Source organism: Halichoeres trimaculatus, unplaced genomic scaffold (genome assembly GCF_033239565.1).
Source record: "Halichoeres trimaculatus isolate MK-OKI-2021-1 unplaced genomic scaffold, fHalTri1.1 fHalTri1_scaffold_13, whole genome shotgun sequence".
Lineage (NCBI taxonomy): Eukaryota > Metazoa > Chordata > Actinopteri > Labriformes > Labridae > Halichoeres > Halichoeres trimaculatus.
Window position 1 is genome coordinate 29478142 of NW_027437191.1, and position 25031 is coordinate 29503172.

General features: G+C 39.4%; 2 protein-coding genes across 3 annotated transcripts; one reads left to right on the forward strand and one right to left on the reverse strand.

The window, feature by feature from the left end:
* Nucleotides 1-953: 953 nt before the first annotated feature.
* trim54 (tripartite motif containing 54) lies at nucleotides 954-17171 on the forward strand. Of its 2 annotated transcripts, XM_074684916.1 has the most exons (9): nucleotides 954-1146; nucleotides 1474-1652; nucleotides 5458-5638; nucleotides 9619-9714; nucleotides 9823-10056; nucleotides 13202-13224; nucleotides 14451-14575; nucleotides 14670-14746; nucleotides 16866-17171. In XM_074684916.1, exons 1-8 carry the CDS (start codon nucleotides 955-957, stop codon nucleotides 14732-14734), a joined length of 1095 nt encoding a protein of 364 aa, XP_074541017.1. In that variant the 5' UTR covers nucleotide 954; the 3' UTR covers nucleotides 14735-14746; nucleotides 16866-17171. The 2 variants fall into 2 exon arrangements, 1 of the variants encoding a protein (XP_074541017.1); XR_012599428.1 differs by lacking the exons at nucleotides 13202-13224; nucleotides 16866-17171 and having other exon boundaries at nucleotides 14670-14741.
* Nucleotides 17172-21135: 3964 nt separating this feature from the next.
* uts1 (urotensin 1) lies at nucleotides 21136-22918 on the reverse strand. Its single transcript, XM_074685396.1, has 2 exons — nucleotides 22771-22918; nucleotides 21136-22339 (listed from the first exon to the last, which is right to left on the reverse strand). Exon 2 carries the CDS (start codon nucleotides 22334-22336, stop codon nucleotides 21902-21904), a length of 435 nt encoding a protein of 144 aa, XP_074541497.1. The 5' UTR covers nucleotides 22337-22339; nucleotides 22771-22918; the 3' UTR covers nucleotides 21136-21901.
* Between the last annotated feature and the right edge of the window lie 2113 nt (nucleotides 22919-25031).

Below are 25031 nucleotides of genomic sequence, written 5' to 3' on the forward strand. Positions count from 1 at the left end.
AAAAAGTAGATGTTCTTGTGATCATTTCAGTCTATTTGGGGTGTTTATCACACATGAATGTGTTAACACTCAGAGAGTGCACACCTAAACTCTAACTTTAATTAACTCTTTAATAAAATTTCAGCTAAAATCAAAGGACACCAACAAGTGTTAACTAAACACTGGTTCAGTTGAATTTTCTCACTCCTCTAGAGTTACTGATGGAAGAACATGGTATACCAACTAAGTGTCCATTTAATATTAACTAAGTGTTAATATTTTATGCTGTAAGAATTGACTGGGTGACACTAACTTTTAACACTTTGAAAAGTGTTAAATCAACACTTTTTTTAGTGGATCTTATAAAAACACCAGAGCAGTGTTATTTGCCATTTCAAATTTGCAATGTGCCGCATGATTCCCTGGAGACATAAATGATCTGGTTGTGTGGTCCTTGATGGAGGGGTTTAAGCCACTGGTAACAACCTGAACCCAGCTGGGTGATGTTGCATAATGTCACTTCCGTCCGCTCTTGACTATCAGGCTGCGTAAACACATTATCTTTCAACCCTGGCACCATCCTGATACTCTGCCCCACCATGACTTTCCAATGGTGTGGTTCTGGAACGCAGTTTAAACAGTAACCCAAGCCAGAACAAACTGAAGAGCTAAAAATACCAACAGTCAACAGTGCGGCTGCTGTGGGATTGAGGCAGGGGCAAGGGAGGGTCTTTACATGGGGGTTAGACAAGCTGGCAGAGGGCTAAAGGGATGGACAGCTGGGGATACTGACGTAGTGACTTACAACAGCTAGAAACAGAGGGAAAATACGGTTAAAAAGAGCAGCAACAACATATCTAGAGACCTGTTTGGATTGTAGATTCAAGAAGAAAGAGCTGGACTAATCCATATCCTGTGTTTGTCTCTTTGTTACCCTCTTCTGTTTTTGACTTTCGATTACCCACCCGGGAGGTGATGAACTTTGCTCTGGGCTTCAAGCCTCCATCAGCAGGCAGCTCTGGGCCTGGTGCTGGAAGAGGAGCCACCATGGAGAACCTGGAGAAGCAGCTGATCTGCCCGGTCTGCCTTGAAATGTTCTCCAAACCTGTGGTCATCCTCCCCTGCCAGCACAACCTCTGCCGCAAGTGTGCCAACGACATTTTCCAGGTAAATCTTCATCGTCCTTAAAAGATGACAATAACAAACTGAGCTTTTTTTAATGCCAACAACCTTCAAAGGCACATTAGGTAAGAAAATGAGGTGATGTTCTAGTTTCTTTGACAGATAAGTGCAAAAATCTAACTTCTGTCCATCAAACACTATCATGGTAATCAAGGCTAACTCAAGTCCCTTTACTTTTTTACATTTTTTTTCTTACTTAGTTAAGACAATTTTGAATTATTGAATGTTTTATTCTCAACTTTCTTTTTAAAAAGGGAAAATATGAGTTTGAAGACTGAAGTTTGTGCCTTATTTCTTCCACTCCCTCCCCAGTCAGCTAACCCTCTGTGGCAGTCCCGCAGCTCCACCACTCTCACTGCCAGTGGAGGACGGTTTCGCTGTCCATCCTGCCGCCATGAAGTCATCCTGGACCGCCATGGGGTCTTCGGTCTGCAGAGGAACCTGCTGGTGGAGAATATCATAGACCTCTACAGACAGCAGGAGTCCTCTGGGTGAGTGGGTGAAACACAGAATACACTGTGCTTGATCGTCCCCTTATAAAAAACAAAAGAATGATTTATTATGGTTTGTTATTCACCTGTAGGCATGTCAAAGTATGTAAGATGTCACACTTTCAACTGGCTCAGGAGAGACATCTTTTTATAGCACCAAAGTCAGACTTTATTCATGTTATTGCAGTGTTGCGTAACAACCAACAGAGGGCAGCGTTGCACTCAGTGTGCTCCACTCTCAGCCTTCAGGTCTCTGACTTCAGTGAGTTAAACCTCACATTATGTGAGGTGTTTAGCTTCTTTAATTAATCCTCTAAAGTTGTTGAATAATCTAATAAAGTTAATACTTTGAGGCTAAATGTTTAGTGTTTACTTAAAGGATAAGGAAATTAAAAAGAAAATGGATTCAAGATTTCATCTTACTCTGAAAATTTCTCAAGTCTTGTTTTTTGATTTTGTATTTTTTAAGACACTTATCAATGTTTCAACCTCAGTTTTCACCATTTATAAGCAATATCAATGTATTTTGTTATGTGTTCATTCCTGATTTTTCTCTGCAACTTTACTTTTTTAAAATGTGTATCATGTTGATTTTGTTTTTTGGTATTCATATTTTGATTTCCCATTTTTACACACACTGAATACCTGTAGCAGTAAAAGTTTTTGTGCAATCCCTGAGGAGAAAGATATCACCAAGTCCATAGGGTTAATAAATGCAAAGATTTTTTTTTTAAGTTGTGCTCAAAAGTGTTTTCAAAAAAGGAAAAAATTGCAGCAAATAACCACTGAGACTTCATTATGCTCTAGGACAGAGAGAGACTCGGTTTGGTGTTTTTTTATGCTGAGTTGTGATTTCAGTCACCTGAAAGGTTGGGTTACAGACTAAATGAAACCCCTAGTGGATAATAACCATTATGTTAAAAATTGTGACTTTGGCCTGTTGAAGAGCTGAATGAGGCCAAAAATATAAATACTCCTAAAGAAGTCCTGTTCACTTTTTCTCTGCTACATTCAGTAAGACTGTTTAGTTCTGTGTGAATTATAACAGAAATGTGGGCTGATGTATTAGTTTCACCATGAATTGAAATATGAAGTGATAAAAAAAATCTGTTTCCATTTAACCAGAGGGACTAAGCTGTTAAAGGAAATTGCTTTAAAATTAGTTTAAACCAATATTTTGTTCTAACCAGTTACAGTCTGAAGTTTAGTAAAGCCAATCAATCAACTTTAATTTGTAAGGCCCTTTACAACACACAAGGGGACCAAAGTGATTTCATTTAAATACTATATACACAGCTGATTTATTGCGACAAACACTAGTCAGAAATCATAAAATAAAAAGAAGATAACAGGAGCTTACTGTTTACCCCCGAACTCAGAATTTCCTACTGGGAACTCGGGGGCAGCTAGGGGATCCCACTCGGAACTCGGAAATTCCGACTTCCGAGTACAAATGGAACACAGCATTATTCTAGAAGGCCTGATCACCCCAGTGTTTAGGCCTTGCTCTGGGAACTTCTAGTAAGAGCTGGTTTGAGGACCGTAAGGCACTAAGATAGGGAGGGGCAAGGCCATTTAGGGCTTTAAAAACAAACAAAAAAAAGCAACATTTCATAATCAATTCTAAACAAAACAGGAAGCCAGTGAAGGGCAAACGAAACAGGGGTGACATGTTCTAAATGATGAGTATTAGTTTAACAGTGTGCAGCCGCATATTGTCTGTAACTTTGTGTTTTTGCTGCTGCCTGTTTTGGCCAGGTCTCCCTTGGAAAAAGAGGTTTTTAATCCCAATGGGACCAACCTGGTTATATAAAGGTTAAATAAATAAAATGGACCAGCTGAAGATGGCTAAGTGATTACTTAGGGACACCGACATACAATGCATTGCTGGAGTCAAGTCTTGAGCCAATAAAAGCATGAATGGTTTTTAAAGGTGGTAATTTGGGATGCTCGGTTTTTGGTGTATCGGTGCCTCTCAAGGCTCGATCGGTGTGGGTGGGAAGAGATCAATGGTGCCAATCCAGGCAAACAGCTCTCTGGCTTTTTGTTTTTGTTGTTTTTTTAACTAGTGCTCTTTGCTACTTGATATGAAATGCTGCTTCCGCTGCACTTGCTTTGTTTTTAGCTCTATTACCAGTCTACAGGGTATAAAAGTTTATATTTGAAAAAAACTTGTGTACATTCTGAAGAATTGTTTTGATTTTAAACACAACTTCAGTATTTCCCATCTACTAACTGTTTGCCTTTTAGCCAAAACATTACCAGTCTTGTCCCGTAGTAGGGCATGCAGGTTATTACTTAACACTGGTATCAGCTCAGTATCGGTATCAGTCGATATCAAAGCCCAGATATTGGTATTAGTATCGGTATCAGAACCAGAAAAGTTGGATCGGAGCATCCCTAGTGGTTATGCATATTAGAATCCCCGGGGTGATTGAATCCTGCTCACCCTGAGGGGAATCCCTTACTGTACGTTATCCACCAGGTGTTTGTCAATCAACTAAGTCTCTAAAACATGTTTTTTGTTTCCAAAGTGTTTTTCACGTGTATAAAAAGTAGGAAGCCTCTTCCGCCCATCTGCCTCTGTTTCATAAGTTTACACACTTGATTAAAACTGATATTCCAGTCACCCTCTGTGTAGATTTGTCACTTTTCACTCTGAAATAGAAGCTGAGTGACTCACACGTAAAGAAGGGAGATGCTGGCGTTCATTAGAGACTGGAGGAAAGGACTCCCCTCATTATCTGTGTGGGCTAAGATCATAAAATAGACTCTGTGATCGTCCGCAGTGAACCCCCGAATGTTTCATAACTTGTAGTTTCTCATCTTTTTTTTTCTAAATGTGCAAGGATTTCTTATTACTTAATCATCAGCGACACCTACGTCAGAGGACAAAGACCATTGATTGCATAATTGTTTGTTTCAGTTTTCGTTGCTTTTCAGGATCTCCATGCCAGTGCCAATGCCTCCCCTGTCCAAGCTGCCCACATGCACCACTGTGACTCCCATGTGAGGTCCTTTAAGGCAAACATGGTGGGCAGCGGCGTGTTAATGTCGCTGGTTATTTCTGCCTTTAGCGTTATTAATTGTTTTGAGATTGAAAGGGTAATGATGGTTGCACATTTGTAGTTTTAAACCCTAAGCCAAAGCTTTAAAACTTGTTCTTCCGATTTAAATCATGAGTTCAGGTTTTGACTAAACCTTTATGATTAGTAACACCTTCCTGTTGCCAAACTCAGACCATCACAGCTCAGGTTTTGTCCTGTTTCCACCATCATCCACTGACGTCAGACTTTATCGTCAGCAGCAGCAGCAGGAATAAACTTGGTGTTTTTACATGCAGACAGTGTTGTCCAATCCCGTGAGCCACCGCTGCTTTGAAATCAAATTGTCTTTTGATAATGTTGTCTCCTGAGAGCATTTTAAGCATATTATTCATGCATTACAATGATTGATTGTTGCAAAGGTCCCGTCCTTTTTTAATTCATTTTGTTCAAAAAAGGATGTCCAGTTTGTGTCAGGAATGTAAAAGAGGATTTTAGCGTCCTCACCTGATCTCCTTGGATGCTTTATTGTATTTGTCTGCTCCTCGTGATGGCCAGAGAGTTGATTTTGAACGTCTGGAACCAAAACTAGAGATTGAGTACTGAATTAAACAGGTTGTAGTGTCACGGTGGTCTGAGGAAGCTGTTTTGTAGGTCTGCTGTTGTTCAGCTCAGAGATGTAGTTTTGATTTTAAAGCTCCTGTGAGAAATTAGTAGTTGGTTATAAAAGTCCATATTTCCTCTTATTTTGTGTCTTCCAGGCCTGGGAGCATAAAACCAGGACAGCAGCATCAGCACCTGATGTGTGAAGACCACGAAGAAGAAAAGATCAACATCTACTGCCTGTCCTGTCAGACGCCGACCTGCTCCATGTGCAAAGTGTTCGGGAAACACAAAGACTGTGATGTGGCGCCGCTCAGCAGCGTGTACACCAGACAGAAGGTACTCAATGAAAGAATGTTAACTAATCTCTTTCACCCTAAGGTTCTCCCATGAGAGGACTTTGAGATCACTCCATAACAAAAGGCATAAAACGGACTTTTATCAGGTATAGATATAATCATATTTTACATCAGATCAAACAGGAGAAACTCAGCTACAAACGCCTTCAAGTTATATTTCAACCAAGCTTTCTTTTTGTTAAAGTAATACTTAAGTTATTACACTGAGCCAGTGACATACATACACTGCAAAAATATTGAATCTTATCAAGAGTCTTATTTAGTAGAAAATGTCTTTGAAGACCTAATATGAGCCACATTCACCTGACCAGTCCCTGTGTGTATATTTATACCTCTGCAGCAGCACGTCTGGTCTTTAACCAGCCCAAAACAGCACATGTTACCCCGCTGTTAATCTCTCTTCACTGGCTTCCAGTGGCAGCTCCAATCAAATTCAAAGCTCTTCTTCTCGCTTACAAAACATTGACAAGAGCGGCTCCTGCCAGCCTGGGGTCCCTCATCCAGGTCTACACTCCTTCTGGCCCACTACGCTCTGCTTGTGAAAGACGCCTGGTGCTCCCAGCCCAGTGTGGCTCTGAATCTCTAGCCAGACTCTTCTCCTCTGTTGTGCCCAAATGGTGGAATGAATTACATAACTATATACCATCCACCGAGTCCCTTTCTTCTTTAAGAGATGTCTGAAGACTCATCTGTTCAGGGAACACTTAGGCCTTTAACCTGACTCTTCTCATTTTTGTCTTCAGGGGTAGAATGAGTCAGAAAGTCTCAGACCCAGCTCTTTGTGAATTTTCAGCACTAATTACTGAATGTTGTTGAAGGTTGAAATATATTGTCGCAGCAATTAATTGTGGTTAGTTGTCTAGAGTATTCAACACTTCAAAAAAAATAGCATGAAATAATAAAAAATAAAAATTAAAAAATCCAGCACTTGATGGCAGCACTGTTGTCGCACTAACAAGGTTTTTCCTTCAGTCTAAATTCTTGCTTGTGTTGTACGTCACATTGGACAAAAGCGTCTGCCAAATGAAACTGTAGAACTGTAAAAATGCTTTTTTTAAAGTAATCTTGAGCTGCCAATGGCAAAAGAGCAAAAGAGAAAAGTTGCTTGTGTACAGACATTATTCTAGTTTAAAGCAAATTTTCTAACATTTTTCTCTTGTTCCATTGGCAGATTTTTTTTGTTACAAGCAATTCAGACCTAATTTTGTCTCTATATAACTTGAAACAAGACATTTTTCTGGATTGCTAAGTTCAATGTGGCTCATATCAAGTATAACAAGACAATTTTTACTTAAAATAAGAAAAAAACACTTGATAAGATTTTTTGCAGTGTACCAAATTTTTTCTATCAAAATACCTAAAAAGAGGCCAAGGCTTAAAGGGTTAACAGGGCTGTATCATAACAGAATGAGGAAAAGTGAAGTGATTTGAATACTTATGGGATGGATTGCAGCTACTGTGTTGGTGTTTGTTTACAACTTCAGTCCTAAAAAATGTCAGAACACTGAGCAAAATGTAGATAAAAAAAAGTGTAAGTCCAGGAACCAATAATGTGAAAAATATCAACAGGACCTTTGATATGTTTGCAAGACAATGTCAAACCACATTCTGTCGAATTACAACGGTATGGCTCAGTAGTAGAAGAGTCCAGGTGCAGAAATGGCCTGTCTGCAGTCTAGAGTTAAAGACTTTAGGTGGATGCTTTTGCTCTGGTGAAATCAGATATCAGACAAGAATAAGACAAATCTTAACTATTAAAGCTCCAGATACTGGTCTCTTCAGCTCCTGATCACAAATGTAAAAGATGAGCTGAAGTAACTCAATGATGAACATGCTTCTGCCCCAGCTCTTTAAAGGGTTGGCTGGCACAAAATGTGAAATAAACACATATTTTCAGCCCCTCTTTATGAAAATTTCAATACTTGAGTTGTTTCTTTTACTCATTTTAAGTAAATTACACAGTTTAAATGATTTGTAAACCATCAGATTTAGTTTCTACACAACAGTCTTTTAGGGAATTCCTTAGTTGTTTCCTTAGATGTAAAGTATCTACACTAGATAACAAACTCAGCAACTTATATTGAACCCTGAGTTATTTTATTTAAATACCGTATGTTCCAACTGGACCCAGTCATCTTTTATGTAAGGGTCATTAATCATGATCGAGTGCTTTAAATCAGAATCAAACCAAAAGCATTTCATAACTCTGTCTTAACTCGTTTTCCTCACACATGTTGACACAGAGAGTCACACAAAGACAGAGCGCTGCAGTTTAGCCATGCAGATGGCAGCAGCAGCAGCGGCGGCGGTGGCGGCGGCCGGTTTGTTATTGAGCAGTTGGCTTTGTTGACATTTTCACGCCGGCCTCTCCATCTCTCACTCTGTCTCTGATTCACTCATCTGAAATTTAGATGAGCTCCAGGAAAGTTGTTTATCCTCCATCTTTGTGCAAAGGTTAACCCTGAAAAACAAAAGTTAGTTTATTTTTGCTTCCCTACATCCTGTGAGTGTTTGTACACTAATAACACTTTAAATAACACTCTGACTGTACAGAGGCTGTGACAAACTATAATTAATGTGCATGATGTCAGATTAGTCTCTCAAACAATGCACGCCGGTGATTCATGTAGCTGATCATTAGGTGATAAAAGCCTACTCTTTGGACGGTTCTCAGAAAGGAGCCCTGAGACTCAACCAGAATCCTTTATTGTGATTGGCTGTTTCATCCTCAGAGGTGGGACTTTGGTTAAAATCAAGTACTTGGGCTGAACTTTCTTTGTTTTTTCACAATAATTTACACAATGTACCTGCATTTTAATTACATTTTACTGCAAATTAAAGGTCCCATATTCTGCTCCTTTTCTGCAGTTTAAAATGGATCATTGATGTCTTCATGAAATGGTAGCAACATGTTTTGGTCCAAAAAGCCAATAAATCAAGCTCAGCAGCATTGTTTCCAGGCTCTCATAGCCCCTATGTTCAGAACGCTCTGGCCTTCATATGTAAATGAGCCACCGCTGATACTGCTCCGCTCTTCCGCTCCAAGTGCACAATGTTTAGAAAACAGTGAAGCTTGTTTACCGTAACATTACAGGCTAAAACAACAGGCTAACTGCAGCTAAAGTTAGCATCCTGAAGCTAACACAGAGACGGGGGGGGGGGACACTGAGGAAAAGCTCTTCCATCTGCTCCAGAGCACACAGCATTTAAAATACTCACATTTCCAGGGTCCAAGGTTTGTTGGCGAATGGTTGGTAATGCGCCTGGATTCAGGACCAGTCTATTCGCTAGCCCTCTGTTGTACTGTCCAAAGTTGGAAAAGCAGTCAGCCATGAATTGACTAGCACATACATGCATGTTTTACTGAGTGTAGCTGGAACATTTCCTTGATAAATGAACTCTAGCCGCTTAGTCTTGTCTTCTTCTGAGATGGGAAGCTTGAGCATGGAACTATGTGGCTGTTTACAGCCAAAAACAGAGCAGTGATGGCTCTTCAACTTTGGCATTCTCCTCCCCGCTACTGGAGAGATTTCTCTCCAGCAGCGGGGAGGGGAGTGGGAGGGGAAGGGGGTATCTGCTCCGGTGGACCAATCAGGTCAGACTTGCTCCTGATTGGTCAAAAAAGGGAATCGCTGACGTCAGCAAATCGCCAAAATCCAAACAGCTCGTTTTAGGTCAGGATTTTACATTCACATGCACTACTAAGTACAGGTTTGGTCATTAAATATCACATTTTGTGGGCTGGGAGGAAAGCCAAAGACCCACAAATTTCACTAAAAAACTTGCATAATATGACACCTTTAATTTTGTCTGGTGTAAAGTTGTATTGAACAAAGAGTAGTTCATTTCAAAAACAAACACACTTGAACTCTTTGCCTCCAAGTCTGAGCTGAACCTTGGATCCTGAGTTGATGTCACTGATGCGTTGTTCTGGTTTTGTGCTGTGATGATTTTCTGCAGACAGAGCTGAGCGACGGCATCGCAACCTTGGTTGCAACAAATGACAACATCCAGGCCTTTATCTCAGAGAAGGAGGAAACCTGTCACTCTATAGAGGTCACACACACACACACACACACACACACACACACAGAGTTTATAATTATTTGTTTAGTGTAAAGTAGAAAAGAAGCAGGGGTGAGTGACGCTCTTCTCTCCCCTCAGGAGAACGGACGGAGAATAAGAGGACACATCAACGACAGCTTTGAGTATCTGGTGTCCATCCTGGAGGAGAGGAAGCAGGAGCTGGTGGGCTTCATCACCAAAGAGCAGGACGATAAACTCAAACATGTTCGATCCCTGATTCAACAGCACGGTGACGACCTGGAGGCCGCGGTGACGCTGGTGGAGACGGCGATTCAGTCGATGGAGGAGCCACACATGCCGCTGTTCATACAGGTGAGGGGATACGATGCCAGCTGTGTCTTTGTTTTTGTCCAATGTTCGATCAGAAGATGCACAGCTCCAACATCATCTCCACTGTGGCTCCTGATAATCCCAGTCTTCTTGAGGTTGAGGGAAACAGAGACAGTGAGTAATCCTGCTGGGATCCCTCCATGTCAGATGTTTTACTTCAACAAAACCTCCTCAGAGATCTGTTAGGTCTCTGGACCTGCATACATTAAAAGCCTGAACACAAACACATGATTAATTCATACAGCTGAAGAGCGGCTCAGTCTCTCCTGTGTGCTCTATTGATCAACAGATTGATCCTGTACCTGTGCAAACATAGAGAACACATGTTCACACACATCCTGTCCACTGTCTCCATCACCTCATGCTTCAGTGTAAGTTTTTTCCCAGGTGTGTGCAGACCTACCTCATTTTTAAGAGCTGCAGCGACATGTACAAAAGTCTAGAGAAAAATTCAGAGCTGTGCACGTCATGCTCCTGTGACATACTCCTGACTCACCCTGCAACTCTGGTGATTCCCCAGATCTTCAAATTACATCACATTTCACATCCTGGAAACTCATTTTAGTTTTTACCTTCCTGGGTTTACTCCCACAGATTCAGATTAACACAGTGTGATGGAAACAAACAGCGGGGTTGCATCATGAAAGTTGGAATTTGTTCCTCTCAGACTTTAAACCACAAAAACAGCGTCTCATCCAGGAAGCATTCAACAGAGAAAGCTGCAGACAAACTGTCAAACTGTGCCTTTTCCCACCACTAACCAAACTTTATTCCCAGTCTTTGTGCTAAAAAGTGGAGTTAATTTACTCATCCACTGTCTGCCTGTCCTAGGGTGACCATTCCTTTTTGGTCATAGAAATTATGTCCTGGGGATTTTGTAAAATTCCTTAAATGTCCAGGCCTTGATCAGCTTGTTCTACAAGATCATCAAAATCTAAAATATAGTGCTGCACTCAGCCGCTGGCATTATTCTGATGTACCTTGCTGTCAAGACTTTGCGCAAGCACGCTGCCTGCATAATGACGTGAAAGACCCAGGCTGCTCCTTCTCTCAGATCCAAACAAAAAACATGCTTTGGCTACCTGCGCAGAAAATGCTAAAGCGTACTTTGACAAAGTGCAGAAAAAGTACTCCTCTTCTCTTTTGCCACAACAAAAAAAGAGAATCCCACTTAAGAACCTCTATTTTTATTTTTAACAAAGATTTTGAGGCACTGTTTATATTTTTACACAAGAGGAGGGAGGGGTGACCTTTCTTTTCTTTTATCTAAGCATGTTGTAAGACATTATTTATGAGGGCTGGGGCGATAAGCTTTTCTCCCAATTCGATTCTTTTAGGATTTTTGGGGTGCCGGTTCAATTTAAATTGAGATTCTTCAATATTCTTGATATTTTGCAGTTTTTTGTTCACTTTTTGAACACCAGACCAAGTGAAGACGTTGAATCAGAATCAGAATCAAGTTTTATTGCCAAGTACATTTGCCCATACAAGGAATTTGTCTTAGTGTGTTGGTGCTAACAATTAGCAAGAAAGTAATTAAAATGCAAGACAGAATATAGAAAAAGTTAAGATATAAAATATACAAATATGCAAAAAAAATTAAGAAAAATTGTAAAAATAAAATTAAAAAATAGGAATATTTACAGAAAAATGAAAAAAATATAATGAGAAAAAGAGGATTCAAGGTGCAGCTGGATCTGTGCAATTTAAATGCACGAATGATGATAATGATGTTGTCTACAGACTGTATCTGGAGTCATTTTTCTGAGTCATGGTTCTGCTTGAACCATGTCAAATAAATATGTAGCGGTGCTTTGTGGGCATGAAACCTAAGGGTGGGAAAAAAAATCAAAAATCAATATTTCAGGATTATTTTTGTGTGACAATATCAAAGTCGAGATTCTTTGTCAAAAGTCTAGTGAATATTAATTTTTTAAACAAGAAGTATTTTGTGTTGGTAAAATTGTACATATGATGTCTTAATTTTTTTTTTAATATTTGCAAATATTTTTTAAAAATGGAAAAATTTGTAATGTTAAATACTTTGCAAAATTCAAGACCCTTGAATAATTTCCCAAATTTTTCAGAAATGTAAAGATTTCAAAAATTTGAAAACTTTGTCAAAAAATGAATTTAAAAAAAAGTGCAAAAATTCAGAATGTCAAAAAATGTCAAAAAACTTGCAAAATAAAATTGTACTTCCTAAAAATTTGCTACATTTTGAAAAAATGTAAAAAAAATATTTATATATATATATGAAAAATCTTCAAAAAAAGTTGATTTTTTTTTTAGTTTTTTTTTCTACATTTAAAAAAATGTAAAGATAAAGAAAATATGCAAAATCTTTTAAAAATTGGATTTTTTTGCAAAATTAAAAAAACATCAAAAAATCTGCCAAAAGTTCAGAAAAATTCGAAAGCTTAATTGCAAGAGGTGATACATATGTAATTTAACAAAATGTTAACACATGATTTTATTTGTTGTCAGTGTCTTTAATCATCAATACCCTCTGTAAGAAAAATAAAAATTCTTTATTTCAAGAATAATTTTTAAAGCTACAGGAGCCACTGCAAATCAGTCAAAGAGCCACATGAGGCTCCAGAGCCACAGGTTGAAGACCCTTGGATTAGATATTTGTGTTAATGAGCAGTTAAACTGATCTTCCTCAAGAAGTGCCCCGTAAGTGTGTGTGTATGTGTGTGTGTGTGTGTATGTGTGTGTGTGTGATCATCTGAGACACTTTAATGCAGAAAAAGAAATACCAAATTTCTGAACTTAACTGCAGACAGTTTGAAATTGCAGCCTCCGTCTTCAGCCTCCATATCACTGATGCAACGTGTCTGCGTCTCCACTCAGAGGAGAGTGAACCTCAGCTTTATCTGTTTAAAATTAAAGTCACAGTCTGCGCTGAAGCAGGTGTTAAACACGATCAAGTCGGCTGCAGCCAGGAGTAAACACAGTGAGAGTCTCCTGGCAGCTGGTAGTATGTCTTAACATCATGTTTTTATTTATTCATTTCAGACGCTGAAGTGTCTGAAAAACAGTCCAGACAGATGTTTCTGGCACGGGGAAGTGAAGCACAGTGATTAATTTAGCTTCTCTCCTTCTTTCTTTTCTTCACTCTCAGAGCGCCAAAGTTCTGCTGGAAAAGTAAGCTGGGTTTTGTTTGAGGTGATTCTGCATGTAGTGGTGTGGTCAGGTTTAAGAAATTAACACTGCAACACGTCCTCAAGTTGGAAAAAAAAAAGAGATGATTTTCCTGGAAGTGCCTCTGGACACCGAAATTAAGGCACTGTCCATTAAAGCTCCTGTAAGGAAGTTTAAGTTCTCTTGATTTTGGCGCCCCCTGTCGACAAATATGGGGCAGGTCAGGGGTACAAAAACTGTGGTCTTGTTTGCTTTTAAAAAAAAAGCATCTTTTAATTTTGGTTGCTAATAATCAACCAAAAAATCCCCACAGAGTCTTTAAAGAGGGGGTATTTTTGCATTTCCATATTTTAAAGATGGATATGAAGTAACAATTCTGAATGTTCGAAGTAGACGTGTGTAGGTTTTCAAACCTCTATATATTCATATGTTGTCAAAATCCCTGAATCAGTCTGTAAACAGCTTGAAATAAGAAAGTCCGATCCAACAGCTTAAAACAAAACAGTCCGATCCAAAAAAGCACGATATTCAAGATCTTCATAAAATAATGACGTCATCTGATAAGGATCTCCTAACTGGTTTATGATACATTGAGAGGACCTCAAACAAAAAGGTCTGCCCATAGCTCCTCCCTCAATAGGCCTCCAGAGGGATAACCAATCAGAGGGAAGGGGGTTTGTGAAGCAGGGAGCCTTAAAGAGACAGCAGCTTAAAGAGGCTGACGTTAGTATTTTCTGGAACATCAGGGTGAGGAATATTTGTATTGTATTGTATTTTTTATAGATGTGAATCATGTAAAGCTACTACAGGGGCACCAGAAGGACAATATAAAGACTTAAAACCCAAAGTACCCCCCTCTTTAAGGAACTGAGAGTCTGTGTCTCTGACATTTAGTCAGTTTGTATACATTATGTAGCAGCTGATCCGCCCGGCGCAGACGTCGATAACCCAAACAAAGCTGCTCTGAACGCTGCTGTCACTGCTCGGCCACATGGGAACAAAGTGGAGATCCCTGAGTGTGTGTGTGTGTGTTTGGTTTGCATATGGATCCAGCTGATATTTGTGGTTATTCAAAAAGAAAGAAAAACATCAGGAGCTCTGGAAACAGACGGTTTCCTGACTAAAAACTAACCGTGTCAGTAGAACTTGAGGATGATTGAGGAGATGTTCGTACTTTTTCACCATGACAGGTGAGCTTGAATTGTCTGTGTGCATTTGTGTTGTGACAGGATGGCCGCCGCGGGCCGGGCCTTGAGCATCGAGCGTCCAGAGCTGGGCTTTGAGGACATGAGCCACTTCACCATCGACACTGAAAACCTGGCTGTCATGCTGATGAACATCGACTTCTGCTCCGGTAGGCACAGCAGGACGACTCAGGGGTTCGGGTGGGTTCAATACCTCAAAAGATTTCCAAGATCTAAGTGTATGTGTGTGTTATTAAAATATAGGCGATGATGGAGAAGAAGATCCTGATGAAGGTGAAGAAGACTCCGACCATGACTCAAGATATTAAGACCAAACCCAGGTAGCTGCTGTTTTCTGTGACTTGTGGTTTGATTTTGATGTGAAACGACCAGAGCACCGAACACAGAGTGTTTGAGCCCGTCCTGAATCTCTCTAATGAATTTTATTGATTATCTGAAATAGATTTCACTTGACAGAGGTTTCGTTTGTGTCGTGTTTAATTTTGGTTCAGAAAGTAAACGACTCTTCACATGAATTATTCAGCCCACTGTGGTCTGACCTCCTCCCTGTTTAAATATTTTGTGTTTTTTTCACACATTTGGGTCAAATCCTAACAGGTATCTGTCTTAAAGAACTTTTGTTGAAAGATTTTGTTTTCTTTTTTTTTTGTTTTTGTCACCTTTGGTACGAATCCTTACATCTCACAGTCTACAGATGTTGTTTTTCTGAAGAGTTAAAGTGTGTCCCCAGTCAGCAGACAGACAAAAGAATAAAAATTATGTAATCAATAGCAAACTGAATATTTTCAGTTTTGTTTTATGCAGGTTTGATTGAGGTGTCACAAGTTGACTTCTACATTAAATACCCTTTAAGGACTTAGTAAATGACCTTGAATTGTTCTCAATCGTAAATAATGTTGAGAATCTATGATTTTGAAAATGAAAGTATCAGCTCCAAAATGGGTTAAGGTAATATTTCTTATTTCTAATTCTCAGTATCCTTAGTCTAATCTGATTTTTCGGTGTTGTATTGAATGAAAGTCACTTTAATGTCACTAAACCTGGGGAAGTTTAGCAGTGAGAAGCTAAATCTTTTTCTTGAATAAAAGGATTTCTTGGGTTAATTTTGTTGTAATGGTGGACAGTGGAGCTGGACCAACAGAAAGAGCAGAAGAAAGCTGAAGAGAGGAGTGATAGAGCATGAGCTAAAGGCTAACACAGGGGCTAAACTGTTTGTGCTAATGTTACTACTTACAAACTGACCCTGTTTACTTGTCACGTTAGCCCTCAAATACGTCTGAGAAACAGGCTGCCGATAGCACTACATATAGCCGGCTACTACAACGTTTGCTTGATGTCACGTTTCAAACCGTAGCGCTACGTAACTGTACTGATAAATACCTTACCTCTTTGCGTTGTATCTGGTCAAAAGTTGTCTTTCACAAAGAAAATTTGTTTCAAGCTAAAAGTAATTTAGGACAGTGTGCGTGAAACTCCAGGCACCAAAACGCAGTGAAAAAAATCTGCATTAACACAGAAATGCTGAGGGACTGAAAACGCTGTAGTAAGCATTCCAGACCGGTAGGTGGTGCTATAACTGTATTGTCCAGAAGCAGTTATTGTGGGATCTCCACCGATGTAGAGTTGAGCTGTCTTTTTCAAAAGTTTGCGTTTTAGGTCGCCTGAAACACCATTTCTGTGTTGACCCGAGGCTGAAAACTTTTGCGTTTTATCCTAAACTGTTGTCATTTTAAGGTATTTAGTTTTAATCTAGCCTTACCCTGGGGGTTAAGTTCACTTAAGCTTCATGGGGGAAAAAAACGAGTACAGCAGTTTGAAAAATTTGAGACTTTCAAGAAGTAAAGACTTTTTATAACTCACACTTTAAAAATGGGAAAAGAGGGAAGGTGCTGCTTGTCTTTAGGACCAGCCTCCAACAAGGTCTGCACAGCCTGTAATCTGTGTGACCTCTGCAATGCTTAAGTCCAGGTCTAAAGTGTTTGTATCTGAATTCTTGGACACAGAAGTCCCTGAACATGTGAATAAGCGCGCTGTGCTGACAGAAGTGAAGGAGTGTTAATGTGTCAGAGCTGGTTCTGGATGTTCTTGTTGCTCTGCGCTGATGAACTGTCAGATCTGTGCAGAGCCTGAAGCAGCAGCAGCAGCAGAGGACATGTGTAAAAATCCTCCCTAACAAGACCACTTACGTAAAGAGAGATCTGCAGAGAGCAGAAGAAGGATTCCCCTCACCCACTCAGGACGGGGCCGGCAGCAGAGTGTTCGTGCTGACTCAGTCAAAGACAACAACAACAACAGCGTCCTCCTCCTCCGTGCTGTTATGTATCCGCGTTTGAGCGGGGACATTAGGCCGAGCAGCTTGAGAGTCACTGGTGATTGTTTGGGCGTGGGTGACGATGACACTGATCTCATGATATTTCGTCTTTTGTTCTTTTACTCGAGGTCCTCGCTGCAGTCCTGAGGGGAATGGAAAAGAGGGACGGAAATAGAGCTTTACCATAATCCTCCGGAAGAAATCCACTCTGTGTTGGAGTAGATTCAGCCACTACGGACACAAAACAATGGGTAGAAAAACTGAAATAACACCTTAACACACTTGATCCATCTGCGCTTCCTTTTACAGCGTGTGAAGTAACCAATCAGAGTCCAGCCTCCCAGATTGTTGCCTTTTGTTTGGAGAAAACCGTCAGAGTATTGTGTGTAAATATGTCTCTAAATGTACAGCTGACAGGAAACGTACAGACTGATTCTCTTTGTGATTTCCTCCTCTCTCTGTCACAAGTTTAACCTCTTCAGTGGGGACTCCTGTTCCTCCGTTTCGTCAGTTTTATGGGCGGTGATGTTACGTAAATGACAAAAACAGTGTGAGGATTATAGTCAATAAAATAGAGATGGTTTCTGTGAAAGAGTAATCCTTTTTTAAGAGTGTATGCGTGCAGCTTTGATCAATTCCCGGAGCAAAGTCTATATTGTGCTCCTCAAATTTGAAATCAAAGAACAGACGCTGAGAGATGACAATGCCAGTGGGCAGGATGTTGAAGTGAAGCAGTGGGAAGATAAGCTCGTTATTGTCTCGGTAATGCATATGATTTTCTTTTTTTAGGGAGGGTTATATACTGTTGGAGGGGTTTTAGATTTACGCATGTATGATCAGAGAACAAGGCTCCATACGCCGCCTGTAAGGTTCAGGTTTGCGCAGATCTGAACTTTTTTTTTTCTTCTCGTAAAGCCTGGTTTGCTTTTTATATCTTGCGTTTCACTTTCTGTCATCAGCTCTCACAAAGAGAAGAAGAATGTGTCACAGACGTTAGATTTCATTCATAGATCCTGTGAAACCAGAACAGTCTCAGTGACGTCGCCCGCTGGTTTCTGAAGAAGCGTTATAGAGCCTTAAAACACAGTTTGTTGCGTTGAGAAGCAGAGGTGGCCCAAAGAATCCAGCCATCCAACCAACCATGCCTCTAATTATGCAAAAGTATCCATTAATCTTAGTCTTTAATAAAATTAAAATAAGTCACCTTTGAAAAAAAGTTTTAACATGGGTGTTAATGGATCTTCATAGGCTTTTGGTGCAAGCTCCTAGTGTAAGAGTCTGCAACCTGCGGCTCTTTGACTCCTTTGCAGTGGCTCCTTGTAGCTTTGAAAAATATTAAAATAAAGATTTTTTATTTTCATTACAGAAGGTGTTGATGATCAAAGACACTGACACTAGATTAAAGCATGCATTAACATTTTGCAATAAAGCCTGCCACCGCTCTACTTCACCTCCTACAACATCAACAGCCCACCAGCTTTCCATGCACCTGTGGCTAACCTCAAGTTTTAAACTCCTGGTAAAATAACTAAATCTACAAAAAGACAAATCTGGAGGAAAATTTAGATTTTAATTCTGTGTGGAAGGATTCATTTAATTGCCAACGTGCTAGATTAATATACATGCTTGACATGTGGCAAGACATTAGCAACCAACAAAAAATGATGGGTTGAGCAATATTATCCATATATGTTATCAAATTCAAGAATTTAAAAAAAAATTCAAAATTTCAAAATTGTTCGAAATTTTAACATTTATTTTTTTTTTAAGTTTGTGATTTTTTTTTTTTGCATTTTTCTAACTTTTTTTTGCAATTTTTCAACATTTTTTTTGCATTTTTTTATATTTATAAATTTATCAAAAGTAAAAGTCTTTATTATCAAATGTACAATTTTAGATAACTATTTACAAGATTATAACTTGGTATAGAATTGTATTCACTATAATGTCTTTATTGTTGAGATAGATTTTGTGGCTCCTTAATAACTTGTCTCCAGGTGAGCTGAGGCTAAATGACTCCTATGAAAGTAAAGGTTGCAGACACCTGCCCTAGTGGACGCTTTGAGAACAGCAGATTTTTCAACATCGACGTTAAAACTTCAGGATTCTCTCGATTTAATCCAGAATTACACATCCGACAACCCTGAATTTAGTGGACGCCAATTGAAAATCCCAACACCTGAAATAATTATGAGATTTTGCAATTAACATCCCGTTAAACATCGAAGTAACCCTTTAATCACTTGGTATATGTGTGAAGGTAGCACTCTGACATGTTATCTTTAAAACAGGCTTCATTCATTTTAATTTGGATTGTTTGCAAAATTGCAAAATTTAAATGTCCCAACTTTCTGTTTATCTGAGGAGTTTTTTTCTTCTTGCTTATTATTTTCACTTACATTTTTCAAAATAAACATTTTCAATCATCAATCACTCAACTTATTTTATCTGTAGGATAATCTGTAGGACTGTAGGATTGAGATTTAAAAGACCTTGCAGGATCTACAAGGCTCTGTATTCAAATATGAGTCAGATTAACGGGTGAAAAGGCAGTGCAAAGAGTTTTCAACAACTTTTTGTACTTATATTGAGGCTTCTAAATGCCCTACAAGCAGCAATCTCAAATGTGCAACGTAAATAATTTGAGGCAACCCAAAGGTGCTAAAATCAGTCATTGAGAGTCTGCTGGAGGCTGGATGGAAATACTGGAAAACACAGACACACCAAGCCAAAAATGAGCTGTTTCTCTGGTTTCTCTAAAGGCACACACTGTATGGGGGGATTTTTCTCTAATTCTGCTGTTTATAAGATATTAACATGACGAGTTAACCCAATCAGAAGCACAGCTTAGCTGATTAACAGGTGGACGACCTATAGCTGTCAGTGAGGAGGCTCAAAGCCCGCCTCATTTCCAATATGGCCCCTGCTAACGATTTGATTCAATATTTTGTTTCAAAAACAGATGAGTGATGTCACGGAGACTACGTTCATTTTTTTATGCAGTCTATGACGCCCCAGAGAGCGTGATCTGATCTGATTTTAGCATGACTGCAAAAATCTGACCAATATTTGCACTTATCCTGACGAGTGAGTTTAACAACTGAGTTTATTTTGCTGGTCAAGTCTGACAACTTGAAGGGTAATCTAAAATATTACATGTTTGTCAGCAACAGCAAAGAGTCTATGTGTGATGTTAGATATGGTCAGATCATCTCACCAACAAGGTTTTACGGTGTACTATTATGCTCCAAGAAAAGCAAAAGAACAAGGAATAAGTTTATAGTGCTAGCAGTCGTCTGTTTTGGGGTTTAAAGGATTTTTAAAAAGACTAAACACACACACACACACACACACACAAACACACACACACACACAAAGACAAGCACACAGCAGCACAAACAAACAGAAGGTGTTAAGGCAGAAGATTCACCAACACACCCACAGTTTGGACTGAGTCATAAAAACAAAGCGCTCAGAGGCCACTCGGACTTCTGTGTTTGTTTCTCTTTCTTTGATCTGTTTCTACAAACTGGAGAAGACCGAACCGTCCGACACCAGGTCTCAAACTTATATTTAACAGATTTTCAAGACAATGGTTCAGTCAAGGTTCAGACAGTTTGAAAGCTAAAACTTTCTGGGTTGATTTTCTTCCAGCTTTTTCAGCTTTAAGCTAAAACATGACACGAGCTAACCACACACTTCAGCGTATCAGTCAAACTAAGTCGATCTTCAATATTGGTTTTAAAAAACACAGAGGGTCATACCAGGCGCCCCATGTACATAATGATGCAGGTCTTTTTGTACCTGTAGCAGGTTTTACATCCAGTTCAAGAGTGTTTGTTTTTCAGAAAGTGAAAATTAGAGTCTGTCTAAATAAATAAACTAAAAACTTAAGATGATAGGTTAATTAATTTGCTTTCTCAGGCTGTCTGGAAAAAGTAGAAGCACTTTCTCTGACAACAAACTCTACTACTGAGGCACAGGTGTTTCTTTATTACTAAACGGAGACTTTAAATCCATGGAATCAGGTCCATAAGAGTTAAAACTTTGCTGACAACGTTTTTCAGATGGAGCAAACACTTCTGATATTTTTTTAGCCTCAACCAAAAAATGGATTTTTTTTTTTTTTCTGTATTTCAAGAAAAAATATTAGACAGCACTGAAAAACATAAAAAGTATATCCTTTAACTAAAAAATAAAAAAATAATAATTGTGATAATAATAACTAAAAAAACAATTTAATTAAAATAATAAAAGATAAAAAATAAATAAATAAATAAATTTTAATAATAATAATAATAATAATAATAATAATAATAATAATAATAATAATAATAATAATAATAATAATACAAAGTGAGAATCAAAAGCAGTGTTTTCAACTTTGATCATTTTTTATTACAAAATATAAATGGCCAAAAAGCTTTTTCTTTCTTCTGCTAAACCAAAAACAACTCTGTGGATGTCAGATATGAACGTTGAAGCTGTTTTTCTTCCTTTTTTGTAGATTAGCATGCTACAGTAGATACAGTACAGGTGACAGTGCTCCTGCTCAAAGAGGAAAAGTGAGAGCTGACAGGTGTAGATGGAAAATAAACAGAATTCAAATAATCCATATTGAAGCCATCTTTGTTACAACAAAGACACAATGAGTCTGATTTATTATAGGGATTAAAATCTAAAACAATGTTTCCCGGTTTGTGACTGTAATTTGACAAAGAAGCTTCAACTTTTTGTTCTACCCTCTGATTTATTCATTTTGGAAGCATTTCATCAGTAATTTTTCCTCTAAGCATCAAAACACCAGATTTAACAGAAACATGAGGAACAACCCAGCTCTAATGTGTCCAAATGTGGGATCCAGCGTTGGATAGGAATGCTCCCCAAAGTCCAAAGTGGAGATGTGTGAGAGGAGGGTGAAGCCAGGTAAAGGTGGAGGGTTTGAGAAGTCTGTTTCCATGTTTTCCAACAAAGTCTTTAAATTAAACGAGTGGATTTACGGTTTGCTGGCGGATGCTGCGGTGCGTAATTTGGCACCATGTGCGTAAAACGATGAGGAGAGGAAGGCAGGCGCACAAACAACGACTAATGTCAGAGGTCTTGGGTATCTGGACACAGCGGTGAGGCTGCTGGAATGAGGCATTTCTTAAAGACACAAAGAGCTTTACTTCCCCACCTCGTCCAGGACTTTGCGGTTGAGCTGCGCCTGCTCCCTCTGGCTCTCCATCTTGGCCATTTGGATCATATTCCTCAGCAGGTGGAAGGTCAGGTCGATGGACAGCGGCGGCTCTTCGCTGCGCTTCAGCAGCTGCGCCGCCGCCGCTCTCATCGCCTCGTCCTCGGTCACCTCCTCCGGTGTGAGCAGGCTCAGAGCGTCCTGGTTCCTGCTTTGGACTAACTTCATGATGTGTTCGCTCAGCAGCTCTGAGGCGTTGCTGTCCCCGGCGGCGGCCGCTCTGAGGAGCAACTCCTCTAGTTGCTGCGACTGGAGGCGGCCATCCAGCCAGCCGGGGAGGGAGCGCGGTCTGCCGGCGGCGGGGCGGAGGTGTGATGAGAGGAGGACCGAGGAGAGGAGCAGGAGCAGGGGGACTGACTTCATGTCCTGCAAACAGAAAGTTCATCAGATAAAACATTTAGCATGCTTCTTTCTGCACAGTTTCACACTTTTTTGCACCCTTGTTTAAAATAAAGCATTTAACTGCAAATAGATAAAAACAAAAGCTACTTTTTGAATTCAATGTGCCATTCTGGAGAATTTACGCAGGCCTGAGGAAACAATGATCAAAGATGGCACATTTTCTCTGCCATATTTTGGAAAAAAAAAAAGATAAAATGAGATTAATTTCTATTCAGGAAAAAAAATCTAAGATGCACAATGAAGCCCAACTCTGTCACAAGCATTAACTGGTCAAAAAGTGCGCACAGGAGAAATGATAAAAGAATAACAAAGCGCTCCAGATTTCAGCAGATATTTCTGATCCACGCTGAAAAATCTCAAACCAGTTTTCCCTAAAATCAAAGGATGATACTCACTTTGTTCTCTGCAGATGCTGCAGCTGAACTTTGCGGATCTCAGGTCGGAGCGGAGTCAGGAAAAGTCCCAGTGAGCGCGCTGTCTGGAGAGGACGGAGGGTTTTATACATCCAGCCTGCCGCTTTGACGTCAATGCAAACACACACAGATCTGTTTGGAAAGTGGACAAGGATGGAGACAACAAGGCAGTATAGTCCTGAGGGACAGCTGGGGGTGCTGTGATCGACACAAAGTGAAAGGGTGACGAGATATTTTTTTATTTTATTTATTTTCCATCTTTAGAAAGTGTTTGGATGAGGAGGTGACCTCCACAGGGTCACAGAGTGGACTTTGAGGTTTAGGATTCTTCGAGAAAGGGTTAAAGGGATCATCAACTGCACACTGCTCAAAGACTAATGTGACTTTTTAGTCTCTTAGAGTGCAAATCTCCAACTTTCAACTCCTGGATATGTTACTTTTTAATGCCTTTTGAGGAACCAATAATCTATTTTAGCTCAATCCTAACATAGGAATTTCAAAAAAAGCTGCTTTAGAGTCAGTTTAAAACATCTGATTTAAATTGGACATGATTATATGGAATATTAAGGAAGGTATTTAGTGCTGTGAATATTTATATTTCATGGACAAATTCTGATAAAGTTTCTTTCAGCTCACTTTCACCCAATGTGATACATTTTAACTTTTAAAGAAGTCGTTAATTACTTAATCACTTTTTTTCCAAACGTTTAAAGTTGAAGTCTACTCAAAGATGCTATGAGGAGGATCTGTTTTGGATGCACTCCCTCGCCCCCTTGTGGCCCGGAGTCTCCGCACACTGACGTAAATTACTTTTAGTGAGGCGTGTGTTTGTTTTGGAATTAAATGGAGATCGAAACAAATTTTCTTTGTTCAAGACAACTTTTTACTGGATTCAACGCGCCAAGGTCAGGTATTTATCAGTACAGTTTTGTAGCGCTACGGTTTGAAACGTGACATCAAGCTAACCTTGTAGCAGCCGGCTAAATGTTAGCTCGGTGCTTCGACGTATCTGTAGGAGCTAACGTAACCTCACTCTTAATTTTATTGATAGACTCTCAAGTTTAACAGACCACTGAAGAATAACTGCTGACTGTGGGTTAGAATGAACATTAGCACAAACAGTTTAGCCCCTGTGTTGTGAAGTGATACAGCGCGAGCTAAAGGCTAATTAGCCTTTAGCTCGCGCTGTGTCACTCTCCTGTTAAGCTTCCATCTGCATTTCTGTCTTTTTTCTGTCTGACAGTTAGGCTCCAGTGTCCACCATCACTACAAAATTAATCACAAAAATCGTTTTCAACAGCTCTCTTTTGTCTCTACTAAACTTAATCAGCCAGTGTAGTGTTGTCATAGAAACCTAGATGTGTCGTAAATCAATCCGGTGTTGCACCGAAATCTGTGACCATCGGGATATGTGACCGCAGGGGGCGATGACAGACATTGACTATGGAGACGAGGAGAAGTTGAGTTGCGTAAACGGCACACTCAAGGATTCATCTGGGGTAAACGTTTGCAAAATTTGTAGAAATTGTGTGTAATTCATACAAAGCAGTTGATTGATGTTGCTTCATCTGCGACCCACAAGTAAGCACTGCTTGTAATGGCTTCCTACTGATAAAGGGGAAAACATCTCATTTACAGTTACATAACCCAGGAACTGAAAATCCTTCATTAGATCAGGCGACTTTCAAAGGAAATATATACTATAATCTACGTTTGCTAAAAGCTGCATTTTATGTGAAAGTCTATACGAACTGTTTCAAACATGTAGTTCGCTGTGCCTGCTCTCATGAGATACATGTACCAAACTTTTTAAATTAATGTTTGAGTTTATTTAACTTCACAATCATTATATAATGTAATCCTTTTCAAAATGTTTAATGAATAATTAAAAATTTAAAACAAGTGTTGTGTCTTTTATTTATATATATATATATATATATATATATATATATATATATATATAGAGAGAGAGAGAGAGAGAGAGAGAGAGAGAGAGAGTTTATAAACAGTTTATACAACTGCTTTGTATGAATTACACACTATTTCTACAAATTTTGCAAACGTTTACCCCAGATGAATCTTTGAGTACGCCATTTACGTAACTCAACTTCTTCTCCTCTTTTTTGGAAAACGCACACATAGTCAATGCCCATCATCGCCCCCTGCAGTCACGTATTCCGATGGTCACAGATTTTTGTGTAACACCTGTTCTGGTCGACCCGATGTAGAAGCTAAGAAGTAGC

Bases quoted from the DNA above. Each gene is read 5' to 3' on its own strand.
- trim54 (XM_074684916.1), top strand. From the start codon at position 955: ATGAACTTTGCTCTGGGCTTCAAGCCTCCATCAGCAGGCAGCTCTGGG. The intron at 1,653-5,457 runs GTGAGTGGGTGA...TGTGTCTTCCAG, and splicing joins AGACAGCAGGAGTCCTCTGG to GCCTGGGAGCATAAAACCAG. The intron at 5,639-9,618 runs GTACTCAATGAA...GATTTTCTGCAG, and splicing joins GCGTGTACACCAGACAGAAG to ACAGAGCTGAGCGACGGCAT.
- uts1 (XM_074685396.1), bottom strand. From the start codon at position 22,336: ATGAAGTCAGTCCCCCTGCTCCTGCTCCTCTCCTCGGTCCTCCTCTCA.